Here is an 18475-nt window from a genome sequence, read left to right on the forward strand (position 1 = left end):
GAAGCGGTTCTGACCGTTGCTCCTCATTCGATTCAAATTTTCCAACCGCCAAACCGCCGCAAGCTCCCATTGGTCGCGTCGCCCTGACGTCAAGGCACAAGCCAGCGATGACCTCATCGGCTGGGCAAGATCGGCCAGCGCATGCGCTCCACCGCCTTTAACAACGGTAAGCCATTCAGCCCCTCCAACCTGTTCCACCCCCATCGTTCAAACAGATCACCACTGATCTAAACCTTACCTGCCCTGTTTCCCTAACCCCTGGGTGTAAAAGTGACTCAAATGGAAAGAATAGGGCTTTGTTTGAATTACTCTCCAATTTAATAAGAAAAATAATGTTTTTATCTAAAAGCTGCTTTAAAACTAATGTGGTGTCAGGTCTCACTTATAACTTGGAGGTGATGTTTATAATTCCAGTACCGAGGACGCAGCGCATTCATAGATGGAAATAAAAATAGGGGAACCGACTTCAAAGCCATTAAAAATGAGCTAAATCACAGCAAACCACACTGTAATTTGTGTAAAATCTGAACCCACCACTCCTATTGTGGTTTCCCACAATCAGAAGATTCCACGACTTGGGTTACAGCTTTATGTATCCTAGAGAACATTTATCTTTAAAGCAAAAATAAACCCATTCATGCTCCAATATTTTCATAATTAAAAAATCCCTCCCACGTTTTCCTTCTGTAATTGTTACTTTATTAAGAAACCTATTGAAAAGTAAAAGATAAAAGGCAGGATGGTCATGTTTATAAGGTAGCAAACATTGGAATTTAAAAACCCTTTGGATGGGAAGAGGAAGGGAAAACTGTGGGAAGCAGGGTGCTGGAATAGGACAAATTAAGAGTACCAGATGATATGTCTTCATTTCAACACAGTGAGATTGTAGAAAGGAGGAATGTCATGTAGAACAATCTATTTAGTGTCGGAGGAACACAATAGGAAATTTCAGAGCAGCAATGACCACAGTGGTATTAATGAACTGGAGACAAGATAGGTTGCAACAGAGAGAATTTGGATACATTATACATGTGTAATGGGGTGTTGCGTTGCCTACTCCCACTCCTATTTCTTGATGTGTTGCTTACACACGCTAAAAATAATTCTTAGAAATGTGAATCAGAACTTGCAAGATTATATTACAACATTCAGGCTAGTGCAAACACAACCATTTTGCCAAGTGCTGAAATCAATAGGAAAACGATCATTTTTAAAAACTGGAATATGGCACTTAAAATACCTGACTCGCTCTTTTAATTCTACCAGTTAAACATTCCATGAGGGGACGTAGGCATTTTGAGGTTAACTCGAGGTTAATTACTGTTGTTTATGGAAGATTCTTCAGATTGGTTGCTATTTATCTAACATCTCAGGGAGGGGTCAGGTTATCTTCAGACCAGTGAGACCAACAGGAAATGTTTAGCGTTCATCAGTTTACTTTTCTGAAATAAAGCTTCAGTTGTGATTTAATGTCTTGTGAAGTATGACAGATGCATCGTACAACTTTTCTGTATATAAAATTGATGCAATTTGTGATTACCAGTGAGGGCCATCACAGTTGAATAGCCTCCCAATGGTCATGATCAGAGGGACCTTGGTGTGCATGACCACCGGTCCCTTAAGGTAGCGGGACAAGTAGATAAAGTGGTTAAGAAGGCATATGGGATACTTGCCTTTATTAGCTGAGGCATAGAATATAAGAGCAGGGAGGTTATGCTGGAACTGTATAAAACGCTGGTTAGGCCACAGCTAGAGTATTACGTGCAGTTCTGGAATCCACATTATAGGAAGGATGATTGCAATTTACCAAGGATTTACCTGGAGATTTGCCAGGATGTTGCCTGGGTTGGAGAGTTTTAGTTATGAGGAGAGATTGGATAGACTGGGGTTATTTTCCCTGGAGCAGAGGAGATTGAGGGGGGACATGATTAAGGTGTATAAAATTATGAGGGGCATAGATAGGGTAGACAGGAAGGAACTTTTCCCCTTGGTGGATGGATCAATAACCAGGGGGCACAGATTTAAGGTAAGGGGCTGGAGGTTTAGAGGGGATGTGAAGAAGAATTTTTTCACCCAGAGGGTGGTGAGAATCTGGAACACTCTGCCTGAAAGGGTGGTAGAGGCAAAAACCCTCACAACATTTAAAAAGTATTTGGATGTGCACTTGCGATGCCATGGCATACAAGGCTATGGGCCTAGCGCTGGAAAGTGGGATTAGAATAGTTAGGTACTTGTTTGACCGGCGCAGACTCAATGGGCCGAAGAGCCTTCTTCTGTGCTGTAGACCTCTATGATTCTATGTTGGCTCATACATGAAGAATGAGGTCCTAGCTGAGATATTGGAGGGCAGCCATAGAAATGTCCACCACAAGCAGTCCGGAGGGGCAATATCTAAGAGCCACCAGCTCAGTGGTAGCTCTCTCACCTCCAAGTCAGAAAGTTGTGGGCTCAAGCTTCACTCTAGAGACTTGAGCACAGCATCCAGGCTGATACTTCAGTGCAGTACTGAGTGGGTGCTTCATCAGTCCATGGTGCCGTCTTTTGAATGGGCCATTAGGCCTTGACACTTGCTAGGGAGAGGGTAAAATCAGGCATATTATCCATGCAATTGAATAGCTTGTTCACACTCAGTGCCTCTGGAACAAACACAAAGCCCTAAGGTATACAAAGACAAACTGAATTTCAGATGTTAACCTCAATCCAGTATGCATTTTTTAAAAAAGTATTTTTTTTAAAAAAAAACAGATTTATTACACATTATGTACATAAACACAGTTAGGCAGTTCAGTGCACAACACAATCTCTCAGTTCCAAAGCTAACAGTATTTCTGTACAGGTGAAATTTCACATCCCTGGGAACAGAAACTTTCAAATATTACCAATAATAAATGTTGATGCGTAAATCATATCTTAATGTAAGTTGCAATAGTCCAATTCAAAAAGGTCTTTTGACATTAACTCATTAATTAAAGTAGCTACCATTTTACCAGGTTGAAGTAAATTGGACAGATTTGAAAAGGAGGAATGTAAAAATATATGTAAGGAAGGGGGCAAGAAAACGAAATAAAAGCTTGTGTTGAGTACTGATGAGATGGAACAAATCGCCTTTTCCTGTGTTGTCATTTCTGATACTTTATATTTCTTAGTTCCAAGATCACCCTTTAAAGTTGGTACTTGCAAAAAAAAATTGCCACACTTTTAGAAATAAATAATATAAATTGTATGTTAATATTAGGGAGAATAAGGTGATTTCATGTGCTTATGTATTTTGGAGATAATTTTAATCAGCAGCTTATATTCACAACTATGCAAAAGCTAAGCTTTAAATGGGGAAATCACTGAGAAATTAAAAAGTGCCTGCTTTGGAATGGTTCACTGTGATACGGATCAGTGAGGTTGTGCTCAGTCTGTCCCAAGTGACCCGATTATAGTCAGGGCAATAGTTGATGGGGGGGGGTTACAATTGGTCTCAAACACACTAGAGCCCAGGAAAGGAAAGATCAGTCGAGGTTCCCACTCCCGCTATGTGTCTAGTTGATCCTGCTGTAAAATATGTTGGTATTTATTAGGCTTTGCTGTAATCTTCTTCATTTAACCCCCTACCCCACTCCGCTTATCACCATGCTCGAATGTTTCCTGTAACAGGCCCCCACATCAGCCTGACGCAGGAGTTAGTGGCTTCAGGAGAGCAGAAAAGGAAATTAGGGATATAAAAGATACTTTCAATGAATATTTTAATCCAAAGGGTCTATTAAATAAATGCATTCCTTCAAACGCAATGTACGTATCACAGATATTTACAGAGATTTCATGTGTTTTCAGCACAGAATACTTCTAAAGCCTTCAGATTATGCAGCTTTGGTGTAAAATAAGACTAAATTAATTAAAATAGGCCCTCCACACTCTCAGTGCAGCAGTTTTGCTGCTGTGCATTAATCTACACTATATTCCAAAAGGCAAGGTTAAATATTTCATTTGAGATCCTCTGTCAGAAAGGGAAGAGACCCAATGCAAAATATTAACCTATTTTATTCTCTCTTTCAGGTGCAGAACTTTGATGAACCCAGATTCCCAGTTTTCCCTTTTATCTCTGCAGGCCTTCACTCGTCAATGTTAATGTTTGACAATTCCTCAACTAACATAATTCTGGTTCTACAAATCTGCTCCATACAGAAACTGATGAGGTCTCATTGATAAAGTAATGAACATTGTTTACGTTCTTGGTTGGCCGAGGCACTGGTCATGAGGGGAACAAGTCAATCTAATATGGAATTCCCAACGTCAGATCAGATTATCCTGTCATTATCTCAATGCTACTTGTGGGAGCTTGCTAACAAACTAACTGCCACTCCTGTCTAAGAAGCAACAGCGATTACGCTTTGAAAATAGTTCATTGGCTGTAAGAGGGTGTGAAAGGAGCTGCAGAAACACAAGTTCTTCCTGTCTAATCTCCAAACTCAAGCCTTCTTCCAAAAGCTGTCCCGATGCAGTATGAATCCAGTTCTCTTGGGCTTTAGTTGAAGCAAGTGTGTTGCATATTCTTTACTTCTGCCTCTTCAGCTAGAATCCCATTCTGACCTCCCCCAAATAAAAGTTATATCCACAATCAAATCCTCCTGCCAAGCAATCAAAAGGAGGGTTTCAGTAGATCCAGCTCACAAATCACATTTGCCCACTGCTACGTTATAGGTCCAGTACCTCAGAAAACATTGGCCACAGTTGAAGTTTAAATCTCAAAAATGTGCCCATGGTTTCTTCAGATATGAGTGACCCCCATGCTTTTTTGTTATCAGTTCGTTTGAGTGAGGTTGAGGCAAGTCTCTCTTTTGTCTTCTCGGCTGGATTCAATTTCTCTCCCAACTCTCTGTAGCTCTGTCACTGCGGAAGCTGGTGCGTTTTCACGATTCTAACAGAGATTCCAGCATGCGAAAACTGTTTGTGATCGCCGTGGTAACAAAGACAAACTTGTATCCTGTGGGAGAGGAAAAAGAAAGAATAGGTTTGGTTGCAGTCAAATGTAATTTCCCCCTCTTGACAAGCAAACTGTATGAAACGCCATTTTGGTCGCCCTCCTCCTCTTCTGAAGCCTTCGAGTCATGTTTGAGTGAAGCCCCGGCCCCATAGGTGCAAACTGCCTGTTAACAGCCTGTGCGAGCGTTAACAGGCTACCAGCCGTGGGGACGGGGCAATCAGAGCCAACCGGGTCCTTCCCTTCTCTACCCAGCATCCACACACACATTTTTCAGTGGATGACCACTAGACAACATCAGGAATGGGCACACGGGATAGTTTTGTTTCTTCATCCTTCCCTTGTCCAGGGATAGTGACCATAGAACGAGACAGAACAGAAGGAAACCGTTTGGCCTATTGTACCTGTGCCAGCTATTTTGGGAGAGCTGTTCATTAATCGCACTCCCTGCATTTTTTTCCCCTTTTATCCAATTCTCTTTTCAATGTGATTGAATCTGCTTCCACTGCTCTTTCAGGCAATGCATTTCAAATCACAACAACTCGTTAAAAAAAAGTTTCCTCGTGCTGCTTCTGTTTCTTTTGCTAATCATCTTAAATCTGTATCCTCGGGCAACCAAGCCTTCTGCCACTGGAAACAGCCAATTGCATCAGAAAATCAATAAATTCAATGCAGGGCAGTGAATCCAGGAGCTTCTGGTCCCTATAGCAGTGACACACTTCTACTGAGCCACCGGGAGCACTCAGCCACCGATCTTGTATCCAGAACCTAAATATTTTTCTTTTAGGTCTACACAGCTCTCACTTCTCCAGACTTTTCCTTTTGCCATTACAGAGATGCAGAAAGGTCCCACTTTCATTTACACGTTTAAAATTAAATTAAAAATTAAAAACAGAAAATGATGGAAATACTCAGCAAGTCAGGCAGCATCTGTGGAGAGAGAGAAATGTTTCAGTTCGATGATCCTTCATCAGAACTTTGTCTCTCTCCACGGATGCTGCCTGACCAGCTGAGTATTGCCAGCATTTTTTGTTTTTACTACAGAGTTCCAGTGTCTGCAGTATTTGGCCTTTGTATGAGACATTTAAAACTCAGCTTCATAGGAACAATCATGATAAACATAGAAACTAGGAGCAGGAGTAGGCCATTCGGCCCCTCGAGCCTGCTCCGCCATTCATTATGATCATGGCTGATCATCCAACTCAATAGCCTGCTCCCACTTTCTCCACCTACCCTTTGATCCCTAAATGTCAATGGAAAAAGCTGAGGAGAGACTTGTGCGCTTGTCGATACCAGATAATAATTATTGTTACCTTTCTCTTTGCCCAGGAACCTCAGCGCTGCAATTTCTGAGAACGTACAGCCCCCAAGAAACACCACGAGGATGACTCTCTGCGCACTGCAGCAGTACCCCGCATCCACGGATCTTTCTAGAAAAAAAAACACGGATAGCACTTCAGGCACATTATCAACAAAAGAAACCTGGGTCATTAGGCGTTGAAGTTACAAAGTATTTTTTATTCCCCACCCTCCCACTTCCATCTCCAAACTACACTGCCTCTGATGCCTTACAGTTCCACTAGAGCAGCCACTCATAAGTATCATGCACAAATGATCGATTCTTTATGCACGAGCCTCAACAAAGGGTCATAACAGGTTGTTCTCTTTTCGAGAGAACACAATCCTGTCCTCATCCGACATCCAGTATAACAGCCAATCTTTGGCTATGCTCATACATGAGGGATTAGCAAGGAGCTGGAGGCCTTTCAATGTCCATGAATCTGTGCTGCAGCAGCCCTTAGCATCTTTAGAAAGAGGAGGAGACCACAATGAGAGGGAGACAGAAGCAAACACAATGGTTTAGGGCACTCAGGAGAGAGCACCACCACGTAATCAAATGACAGATCTGAGCAATTCAGAAACATACCTATAGTGATAAATTCATTACTGTTTAGTAACCGTGACACCTCCTCCATTCCTGACCAGCCGTCACGCTCCAGCACCTGATGGATTACAAGGAGTTGTCACACTGAACATGGGGGAGAGAGAGAGAAAAACAGCACAACCTGCATTTATACAGCACCGGTATCGCAGCAAAATACCCCAAGGATCAGTGTAAATGGAAGAAGTGACTAAATGTCAAAGAGAGGTAAAAATGTAGCTTGACGGGAGGGGTATGATGGTCAAAGGCAGTGTCACTAAGGAGGAGAGGTAGTGCACCAGCACACTAGTGTTGGAAGCACTTAGTGCCTGAGCTGAAGATGATACAACTACGATGTGTGGTAAAGCAATTCGATAATAGACGGCCAAGAAACAGCTACAAAGACATGCTTTGCACAGTGCGCTGTCAGTGATGGGGAGTGTCAGCTCCGTGGGCTGTCAGTGATGGGGAGCGTCAGCTCCATGGGCTGTCAGTGATGGGGAGCGTCAGCTCTGTGCAGAGTCAGTGATGGGGAGCGTCAGCACCGTGCAAAGTCAGTGATGGGGGAGTGTCAGCACCGTGCAGAGTCAGTGATGGGGGAGTGTCAGCTCTGTGTAGAGTCAGTGATGGGGGAGTGTCAGCACCGTGCAGAGTCAGTGATGGGGAGTGTCAGCACCGTGCAGAGTCAGTGATGGGGAGTGTCAGCACCGTGCAGAGTCAGTGATGGGGGAGTGTCAGTACCGTGCAGAGTCAGTGATGGGGAGTGTCAGCACCGTGCAGAGTCAGTGATGGGGAGTGTCAGCACCGTGCAGAGTCAGTGATGGGGGAGTGTCAGCACCGTGCAGAGTCAGTGATGGGGAGTGTCAGTACCGTGCAGAGTCAGTGATGGGGAGTGTCAGCACCGTGCAGAGTCAGTGATGGGGAGTGTCAGTACCGTGCAGAGTCAGTGATGGGGAGTGTCAGCACCGTGCAGAGTCAGTGATGGGGGAGTGTCAGCACCGTGCAGAGTCAGTGATGGGGGAGTGTCAGCACCGTGCAGAGTCAGTGATGGGGGAGTGTCAGCACCGTGCAGAGTCAGTGATGGGGAGTGTCAGCTCTGTGTAGAGTCAGTGATGGGGAGTGTCAGCTCTGTGTAGAGTCAGTGATGGGGGAGTGTCAGCACCGTGCAGAGTCAGTGATGGGGGAGTGTCAGCTCTGTGTAGAGTCAGTGATGGGGAGTGTCAGCTCTGTGTAGAGTCAGTGATGGGGGAGTGTCAGTACCGTGCAGAGTCAGTGACTGAATACATTAGTACTGTGCACGTTTGTGTGGTTGAGAGTGCTGGTGCTGGGCACTGTGATCTCACTCGTGAAAGGTTTTCCTTACAACACGTGCTTACTGTTTTAACCAATCAAAATTCAGGAAATATATTAATGCCCTACAAACTAAACTAATTCATTCCACAGGAGCCAATGAAATGCATTTAAACATTTCAAAATATGCAGCTTCATACAAGTTTAATTAAATAGGACAATAGTTCTCAGTTTGGCCTTCCGTGTTGGGTTTATTCACCTTGCTGTGTAGATCTATGGATTGTCTTGTGTTAGGCTGCACAGAACTCACCTGTTCTATAATCTTGCAGCTCAGTGGAACATATGCACCACTGAATACATAGGCCATGTCCCGTGGCACCTTCAGATCATACTCTTCCTCAGTGTGGGGGAACTGGAAAGGGACAGAAGATGTTGAGTACTATGGCACAGGAAACAACACAAACAAGTGGAAAGGGCACTCAGTAGAGTGCATAGCCCCGCCACGCTCTGTTAACTCAATGTTATTACAATTATGCAGATCTTTCTTGAGGCTTTTCCCTGCCTGGCTGATGCTCTGTAACTGGAAAGCTGAAATGAAGGAATCTTTTTATTAAGAGCTTCCATCTCACCGAGGAGACTTCAGCCCAATCCACAACCAACAACCTGCTCTGAAAACTCTGCTCACATTTTGACAGCTATGACAAACTTCATCATAGCAGCACAGACAATCCACAATATTCTAAATAAAATCCACAACTATTAAAAAAAAAAAGTCAATTTGCCTTATCTCCCAACGTTAACGGATCTTTTTAAAAATTCCCAGATGCGGATCTGCATCTTTGTCAAAAAGCTATCTGTTCTCCTTGGGCATACTCTATCTACGTACCAAGTTTTGTTGAAATTCATGCATCGTTTTTGAAATATGTGTACAAACAGGCTAACAGAGGCAAAAACATTACCTCCGCTCACATTCAGTAGCAAAAGTAATCACAGAATAGTATGGCACACAGAGGCCATTCAGCCCACTGAGTCTGCACCATAGTTTGTAAAGGGGAAGAGTACAGTGAATTTCCCACAATGTGAAAGTGCAGTAGTCAGAACCCCAGGTATGATAAATTCATTCATTACAATAAAACAAATAACCTTACAGATGCAATAACTACTAGACTGCTTAGTCAAAGTCTGATGTAGGTTTAAAATATATAAGTGGGAAATAGTCATTCTGCTCATTAAACATGCTCCCTGCAATTTGCCCCATAATCGACTCTGCTCAAACCATTCAATCACTTAAAGAGATAACCAACCACACTGAATGTTGGCAGGCTGGTTCACCATGGGAAGCATCACAATGAGCTGAATTCTATCCTCACCAGTACAATCCAGTTGCTGAATAGTGATCAGTGACCTCCCCAGCGTAGGGGTGCTAAGCTAAAGCGTCAGTCAGTTCAGCACATACTGAAGTGGGGGACTCTCCTGCTGAGAGTATTGATCAGTTCCACAATTGGTGGAAAGAAAGAAAGAATTGCATTTATATAGCACCTTTCATGACCACCAGACCTCTCAAAGTGCCTTACAGCCAATGAAGCACTTCTGAAGTGTAGTCATAGCTGTAATGTAGGAAACGCGGCAGCCAATTAATGCACAGCAAGCTCCCACAAACAGCAATATAATTATGGCCAGATAATGTGTTATTGTAACATTGGCTAACGGATAAATATTGGTCAGGACTCCAGGGATAACTCCCCTGCTCTTCTTTGAAATAGAATGTCACGGGATCTTTTACATTGAACAAGCAGGCAGTTGGGGGCCTCGGTTTAATGTCTCATCTGAAAGATGGCACATCCAACAGTGCAGCGCTCCCTCAGTCCTGCATAGGAGTGTCAGTTTTGACATTTGTACTCAAGTCCTGGAGTTGGACTCGAACCTGAAACTTTGTGATTCAGAGGAAAGAGTGTTACCCACTGACACAGTTCCACAACAAACGGGGCAGTTATCCTGTGAAATGTCAGGGGAGCTTGGGCTTTGTTTAAATTTTTTAAATATTGTTCCAAGCCACTTGTACTGTTTCTTCCAATGCTTACCAGGTTCAGCCGTTTGCTCAGAGCTCTGAAATGGCCTTTCCTGGCCAGCGATGAAAAGGCATCGGTCAATTTCCCTGAAAGTAAATGATTCAAATTTCACTTACAGTAATTATAAAAAAAATCACCAGGGAGGTAAACCAGCAACATGCATGCAGCTGAAACGGGACTCAGAGGTAGCATGGTGTTGGAGCTGCAACATATGGCGTGGCAAGCTATGAGAGCTGTCTCGAGCTCGTACCATACACAGCTTAACAAACAATGTCAGCATTAGTGAGACAGAATTTCACAACCAAGGAGACAGAAGACTAGGGAATACATTAAGAGCGAGAGATGGCAAATTATTTCATCATGAGTCATCACAGGCGAGCCCAACCCTGACCCCACCGAATATTCAACCATATACATTAGACAAAAGAAATTACTAAGTTGTATTTTACAACTTCGGGACATTCCGAAACATGTTATTGCCACTGAAGCATGTTTGAAGTTCCAATGTAGGCAACAGACAGCCAGAATGTGTACAGCAAGCTTCCACAAACAGCAACGTGATAAAGATCCAATAATCTGTTTTACTGGTGTTGATTGAGGGATAAATATTGACCAAGGCACTGGAGGGAATTCCTCTGCTCTTCAAAATAGTGCCATTGGATCTTTTGCATCCACCTAAGGCGGCAGACAGGGCCTCAGTTTAATGTCTCATCCAAAGGCACCTCCAGCAGTGCAGCACTTCCTCAGTACTGCACTGGAGTGTCAGTCTAGATTATATATTCAAGTCTCTGAAGTGGGACTTGAAACCACAACCTTCTGACTCAGGCAAAAGTGCTACCATGCAGCCGTCACTGTAAGAAGCAGGAACGTACTGTGCTGTAATTCATTTACCTCCATCAAGCTGAGGTTAGACAACCCTACACAGCTCCAAGGGCCTGGTATGAATGGGTCAGTTCCACACTAGTGCTCACAAACTGAATCATCAGGAGAAAACATTTTTAAAAAATGATGTAATAAAAAGTTCAGTTTTTGAGAATCTGGTGCACCTTTCTTTGTCCCATTATGACACTGTTAAAGCCTTGCCTGGGTTGAAAGCTATGTACGAGACAAATAAAGCTCCTACGACCTTCTAACGTCTAGTATATCACCACTTTGTGCTTCCAGTGTCTCCTTACCGACTGCTTTGTCCGTCACGAGTTTGCCCATGGTGCTCTCCACCGCAGTCAGAGTCTCACCAGGCTGCTGCTCTGTCAGCAATCCAATTTGTTTCAGACTGGCGAATGTCAGGATGTGATCATAACCGTAACTCTGGAGGGGGATAAATGCGAACGGGTTACCAATCAGGACAGCGACCACCGGTAGAGAATGCCAAAGGGAAGTGGTCTGTTCACTGCTGTTAACTTTTTTCCCCATTCAAAACGAGTGAAGGAACTGAACACAATTGTCATAAAAGGTGCAACGATAAACTCATCAACAAACCCCACAGAAGGTTTAATTGGAAGCAGCTGAAGTACAATCAGAAACTATTTAATCTGGTTACGTCGATCATTTAATTTGACACTCCCGCTGCATTACAACAGAAGTCAATTGTCCCACAATCCTGAAGCTCACTATCCATATTCGTTACTCATAGACCAAGTCCCAATCTGTAAAATCAGGAACTGCAAAACCAACAGTTTCGTTATATTCAATTAAGGCAAGTTGGCCAGGTTCCAGGCGAGCTGACATTTACACCATGTCAGGGTGATCAATAATGGATGGTGACTGAGGTCGGCTGTGGAGTAAATATCACTGCTTGCTTCAATCACATTAAGGCTGGATTGTGTGTCAGGTCACATTGTCAATTTCATAGTTGGGTAGACAATGTATCGATCAATCAGAGCCTCTGAGTGTGGGTGTCAATTTCACCCTTTGTTTAATGTATCAATTAGCAATGGGTAACTGAGTGGGGCAGCCTGGCACAATCAATACAGCCGTGAGAATGACACGAAGAGCAAAGGTACAGCAGGTCGACATAATGTGCTTTTGGTAATTGTGAATTAAGCACGATGTCAATACAATCACCTTAAGCAGATTCTATTGCAGCTCTGATGCCTCCAGAAGAACTGAGGTGCATCTGGAAAGGGACGTTTCCCTCAACCACTGCAGGAAAGACAAATGTGCCGCAGCACCTTTTTGGGGATTTGAGCAGGCTGAGCAATGCTTCTTCCTGACCACTTCCACCCTTTCCTCTGTTCTCCATCCCCCTCCAGAGGCCAACCTCCCCACCCCAGGATCTCTCCAACCTCACTCTCACCTCCCTTCCCCCTTAATCCATGGGGTTTTTTTTTAACCACTGGGGAAAGGCAGACTGCAGCTCCTAAGCAGTGTTCTGGATAACATTCTTCCTTCAGTCCATATCAACAAAAATGGCTTAGTGGTAATGCCCTTACCCTCTGGGTCAGAAGGTTGTGGGTTCAAGTCCCACCCCAGAGACCTGAGCACATAATCCAGGCCGATGGTCCAGTTGTAGGATGAAGAATCACCACCAGGGCTCAAAGTTGGCCACACCCCAAGAACAAAAAAATTATCCAAACAGCTCAGACTCCCAATCACTGCTGTAACACGGACATCTTTTTTTGCCTACCTGCAGATACTGAGTTTTCAACGAACGGTAATCCTTAGAAATCAGGCCTGAGGGGAAATAACGGGAAATATGACATACAAGATAATGATCAGAAGGAAAAACAGCAAATTGCTGAAAATCTATAACAAAGACAGCAAGTGTGGTACTACAAAGGTCTGTCAACTTCTGTGAAGAGAAGAGATGGGGGAATCCTTCATTAGAAAAAAGATTCATCTCCTTAGACCAAGGAAGCTTGTGGGGAGATTAACAGAGGTGCCCAAAATAACGAGGGGTTTTGGTGAATATTGAGAAACAGTTTCGACTATGGGAGGGGAGGGGAGTAACCAGTCTAAGATAAGAATCAGTGGGGAAATTAGAAGAAATTTCTTTACAGAGTGCGTTGTTGCAAGCTAGAATGCACTGCCTGAAAGGGTGATGGACGCAGATTCATTACCATCTTTCAAATGGGAACTGGATAAATATTTGAGAAGGAACTATCTGCAGGGCTATGGGGGAAAGAGTGGGGAGTGCCACTCATTGCATAGCTCTTTCAATGAGCCAGCATAGGCACAATGGGCCAAATGGTCACCTTCTGTGCTGTATCATAAATATGATTAGAACACGATCTCCAGCTGATCTCCAGCCTGGTTTTCTTTTCAGCTGCTGGAGGAACTAGCAGCATTTTCTGTTCGTATTTCTGCGTTGTTATTTTTCAGTGGTATTTTAACATTTTCTCCAATTTTCTTCCTTTTGGTATTAGCTCCCTTAAAGGGGTACACTTCCAAAGTGGTGGTTGTACCTCAGTTCCTCACTCATGCAGCCATTAACCATACGTGAGCCACAATAATAAATGCTGATGAGCTCCGCAATGGTGAAGAACATCACGGCCAACGAAGATGTAGTCCACATCAGGTGTCCACACTGGTCCATTTGTTGCTATGTGTTGACCCAGAAGTGGGAATCCTGCCTCCCTTTCCCTTCTGTACTCCAAGGGGCTGCAGGGAATTGCAGCAGCCCACTACAGCTGCAACTGGCAGCCGCCTATTCTGTATGGAACAGAGAAGGTGACTTTATCTTTAAGCCAGCGCAAGGTAAGCACTTAAAACTCCAGCACCATCCTGTTCTGGGCCATCAAATAGACTGGCAGGCCAATCTATAAAATTACTGTGTATGGTGCTCAAGTAATATATAATTTTCATCATCTCTATGGAAAAGGGATATTATCGCCCTTGAGAGAAGAGCAGCAGGTGACAGCAGGTATCAAGAATCCAGGTTATGCTAAGGTTAGTTGTGCTGAGCTAATTTTCTTTGGAAATGAGGTGACTTCAAGGTGACATAATTTGAAGTTTTCAATATTATGGAGGGAATTAATGCAGGCTAATTATTCACAATGGCCAAGGGCCGAAATACCAGAGGACAAAGCTACACATTAGGAATAAAACAGGAAGTCATGCAGGAGTCTTTTTCTTACACAGCTGCTAATATAGCTGTGGGGTAAATTACCAGTGAAGGACACTGATCTCTAATAAGAGAAAAGCTTTTTCCTGTTGCTTAAAATTCCCGTGTTCTATCAGAGCTTATAGTTTAATGATAACAGATCTTTACAGTTCAGACTGACATGGTTGCTATTCAAGGAAGCAAAGGCTTCAGACTCACCATTTTCTGTCAGTGAAAGGAGACACATCAACCGAAGACTCTCGAGTGGAGAAATCTGAAAGATCAAAATGAGTCAGGGATAAACGGGGTCTGTGCAGGAAAGGTTGCCTTGCAAATTGTGAAATATAAAACGTCAAGATCAGAGGGTTGTCATTCTTCAGCAAAACATTTTCTTCTCCTTGCCTCCCTAAATTGCCCTCCAGCACCTCGTCAAACTGACAGTCTGAACAGTAAGTGTTGGAGGGGTATTCAGTTTGATTGCAGGGAAATCACAGCCAGATTCAGGCCTCTTCCAGTGTGTACATAATGGCACTTCCAGTAGTCATTGCAGGTTAACCGTCAGGAATGGGAACCCAGGCTGTTTTCCTTCTACCCCGAGGTCAATTGTGGTGAAGCCCACAATCTATCCCAGTAACTCAGAATTAAATTTGGGACCTTGCTGGCCTGCTTAGCTCATTTAAACACTGTTTTCACTAACATATCATTAGTGAATCTGTGATCTTATACAAAAGATTGTTATCAAAGTTTTAGCCCGCCCTCTAAGAGTACACTCTATAGAAACACTAATAACAGATGGTCCATAAAATAAGGTATTAAAGCCATTTTACTGTGAGGAACGACCATTACCAACATGTGTTTGTGAGATTCACAGTGCCCCTGTAAATGAAGTCACCTGCCCTGTATTGGTGTCTTTTCTCATACCTTTGCACAATAATTACTGTAATAGCACACATTACAACTGTTACACTGATCACTCACTCTTACCCAAACATAGTTTCCCATATAGGAATGCACAAGGTATCTCAATCCCAATACCTCCTGTTCAGGGTGACTAAGTGATTGCAAACCACGTATACTAATGTAACATACCTGCCGGTTGATGTGTTCCTCAATGCAGCTGGTGCTCTCTCTGATCTCAAATCCCTGCAATAGTGCTGTGGAAGGAAAAAAAAAAAATCAGTCAGTGAACAGAACACCAACCAAAAGCACACAAAGGAATGTCAGGAAATTGGTGAATGAAAGAAAGGCAAGTTCGCCCTTGCAACATTCCTTCAAGGCCGACACTTGCCGGATGTACAGGTATACAGTAAAGGGCCTTCGCTGCTGTCTGTCTAGCTCTGAGACGTCATTTGTTGGAACGAGACATTTCTGGCATGAGAAGTTGTCCCTCCTGTGAAACATCTACCATTTTGTCATCGAAATTTAAAAAACACGTCAACTTCTGACGCAAGGAAATTCCTGCAATTGTCCCAATTGGTGGAATTTGTTTCCAAATCCCAGTTTTGCCCCTGACACCAAGAATAACGCTGATCACTTCAGCAGGGTGACATTTGGATCAATCAGATTTTCTATGATTTTTATGCAGAAGCGAAGACTCATCCTATTGTCTCCTCAAACACATTCTTCCTCAGGAAATTCCAAACTGCAGAATTCCTCACCTTCCACTTACAATCTTTCGTGTTTTAAAATGCTAGCTCTGGGCTCTCGAATCACTATTCCCTCAATTGCCCTCACTTCTCTCCTATTTTTTGCCACCGTCTCGGTGCTCTGTGGACCCAACTCACCTGGATTCCTTCACTTACAACAACAAAAAAAAGGTTTTTTTTTTGGGACTGGGACTCTGTGATCAACATACCATGTTCAGACTTTAGCAGCTCCTGAAAATCCTGTTTTGTTTTCTTCTTCATAATTGACTCACTCGCTCCAATATCTAAGAGAAAAACAAATGGATAAGGTTTTACTTGCAAATATTCTACAGAATTTCCTTACATCTTGTCTAGGGCAGTAGGACCAGAGGACACAGGCTGTGCTTGAAGGTAAATTCAAAGCCAATCAGCAGGAACAATATTTCAGTGAGCGAATGGTCAATCTATGGAACAGGTTTCCCTGGGGAGATGGTGGAAGGAGTCTGTATTGATTCATTCAAATTCCAATTAACCAGATGCAGTCCTTTCATGAAATAACATTTTGGGATCCAGAATAATCTGGGACATGATCTGTGGGGAGTGTAACGTGCTCAGAAGGAACAGGTGGTTTTGGGCCTCTGGTTCCCAAATCTCTCCAGCACTGGGGGGTTTTTTCCTCACCTCATGTCTGGGTCTGTTGCAGACTCACTGACTGAGATTGATCCCTGTGATTAGTCAACAACTCCACTGAATCATGTGACTGGCAGGATGGTAGAAGGTGAACTAGATGAACCTTGGTCATTTTTGCCCAGCAATTCTTGTTTGAAATAAAGGTAGTTTTCCTCAAATGTTCAAATGTGTTTAATGGCGCTATTGTTTAGAGGCAGAAAAAATGAACATTATAAGCAGTTCAGAAATTTAAGGGCCACTTGCCACCCTAAATAATTAGTTTTAGTGGCTTCCTATGCACCCCGCCCCCACCCTGTCCCAATTTTCCCTCTGCCTCTCTTAAAAAAACAATAATGCCGGCAAGATTATCCACAGCTATTCAACCTCAGGGGCAACACAACTCAGCTGACCCTGTCCTCCCATGTGCACTTTCCAGCAGGGGTTACTGGTTACTGATCTGCAGGAAGGAATCCTGGCTGGTCCCTAAATTCAAGCAGCTGGTCAGAGCAGCCCACCCCAACTGAGATCAGCTGATCCAGCACAGACTTGGGCTTGACCATGTGATGCTCTGGTCTTTATCACTCAGCAGTAAGGCAGCTATAGTTAAACACAGGAATTCTGGGATGAAAAAAAATGCCATTATCTGTCTACTTCTTCCATCCTGGGAGACAAAGTGATACAACATTAATGGAGTTATTGATTAATCACAGCAATCAATCTCCACAGCAGACCGAGATATAAGGCAAAGAAACCACGGGTTCAAAGTCACTTGTTCCTTCCGGGCATGCTATACTCACCATGTCTTAAATTATTAATAAGTTATGTTGACATTTATAGATTTAGTTGATTCTTGAGGAATACCCAAGAAATTAATGGCACCAGGTGACATTACTATACCGTCTGATCTCTCACTCGTAGCAGTGGCCATCGAAACGTCGAGGTTCTGGGTTCAACACGTATTAAGGAGCTGTGGTTCGAGGAAGGATCTGCATTTATATTGTGTTTTATCGCGTCTCTCAGGTGTTCCAAATGCTTCACATGATGCAATTCACTTTGAAACCTGGTGACTGTCAGCATGTGGGAAGTGGGGCAGCCATTTTGTACATAGGAAGATCACACAAACAGAAATGTCCAGGACACTGCGGGGACTCTCTGCTGTTTTTTTTTTGAGTAGTGCCGTCAGACAGGGCAGATGAGGCTTCAACTTAATGTCTCACCTCTGATGATGCAGCATTTCCACAGTAGATTAATGGAGTGTCAGTCCAGATTTTGTGCTCCAGTACCGAAGAAGTTTCAACCCACAACCTTCTGACTTAGGGGTGAGTGCCACCAATAGTTAATCACCTGTGGCACAGTGTTCCTGCATGTAACTCCGGGCTAAGGCTCTTGGGTACTTACGAAGACTCAGTAACCGATGCTCCTGTTTTAAGCTCTTTAACTCCTGAGATACAAAGTCCTTCATCTGTTTAATGTCCATCCCTTGGCGTTTCTACTTGGAACAGTAAAAAGAAGTCACTCAGATCCTTGTCCAGTAGGCTTACACATGAAAATGTCCCCTTATTCTCTTCCAATCGTCTCACCTCCTCTCCTGAAGATGCTGAATCTTGCTGGAGTAACTCATACCAAGACCCATTTACCCATCACCTCGTGTGTTCACTCACCTGCATTGGCTCCCACTCTGGCAGCACCTCCATTTCAAAATTCTCATCCTTGTTTTTAAACTCCTTCATGGCCTCGCCCTTCCCCACCCGCTATCTCCAATTCTAGACTCTTGCCCATCCTGGGCTTTCACGGCTCCGCCACTGGCGGCTGTGCCTTCTGCTGCCTGGATCCTAAGCTCTGGAATCCCCTCCCTAAACCTCTCTGCCTCTTTACCTCTCTCTCTTCCTT

General features: G+C 43.6%; 1 protein-coding gene across 2 annotated transcripts in view; it reads right to left on the bottom strand.

Annotated features, from left to right (window-relative positions):
* Nucleotides 1-2737: 2737 nt before the first annotated feature.
* Nucleotides 2738-18475, bottom strand: part of vps33b (VPS33B late endosome and lysosome associated) — a 35706-nt gene continuing 19968 nt past the window's right edge. For both annotated transcript variants that reach the window (XM_078532383.1, XM_078532384.1), the window contains exons 13-23: nucleotides 17984-18074; nucleotides 16147-16221; nucleotides 15381-15445; nucleotides 14511-14565; nucleotides 12876-12922; nucleotides 11425-11557; nucleotides 10262-10335; nucleotides 8491-8592; nucleotides 6897-6972; nucleotides 6283-6399; nucleotides 2738-4972 (exon numbers count right to left, since the gene is read on the bottom strand). In XM_078532383.1, the coding sequence (XP_078388509.1) occupies nucleotides 4899-4972; nucleotides 6283-6399; nucleotides 6897-6972; nucleotides 8491-8592; nucleotides 10262-10335; nucleotides 11425-11557; nucleotides 12876-12922; nucleotides 14511-14565; nucleotides 15381-15445; nucleotides 16147-16221; nucleotides 17984-18074 (909 nt within the window). In that variant the 3' untranslated portion in view covers nucleotides 2738-4898. The remainder of the gene's footprint in view (nucleotides 4973-6282; nucleotides 6400-6896; nucleotides 6973-8490; nucleotides 8593-10261; nucleotides 10336-11424; nucleotides 11558-12875; nucleotides 12923-14510; nucleotides 14566-15380; nucleotides 15446-16146; nucleotides 16222-17983; nucleotides 18075-18475) is intronic.

Source organism: Cetorhinus maximus, chromosome 30 (assembly GCF_964194155.1).
Source record: "Cetorhinus maximus chromosome 30, sCetMax3.hap1.1, whole genome shotgun sequence".
Classification (NCBI taxonomy): domain Eukaryota; kingdom Metazoa; phylum Chordata; class Chondrichthyes; order Lamniformes; family Cetorhinidae; genus Cetorhinus; species Cetorhinus maximus.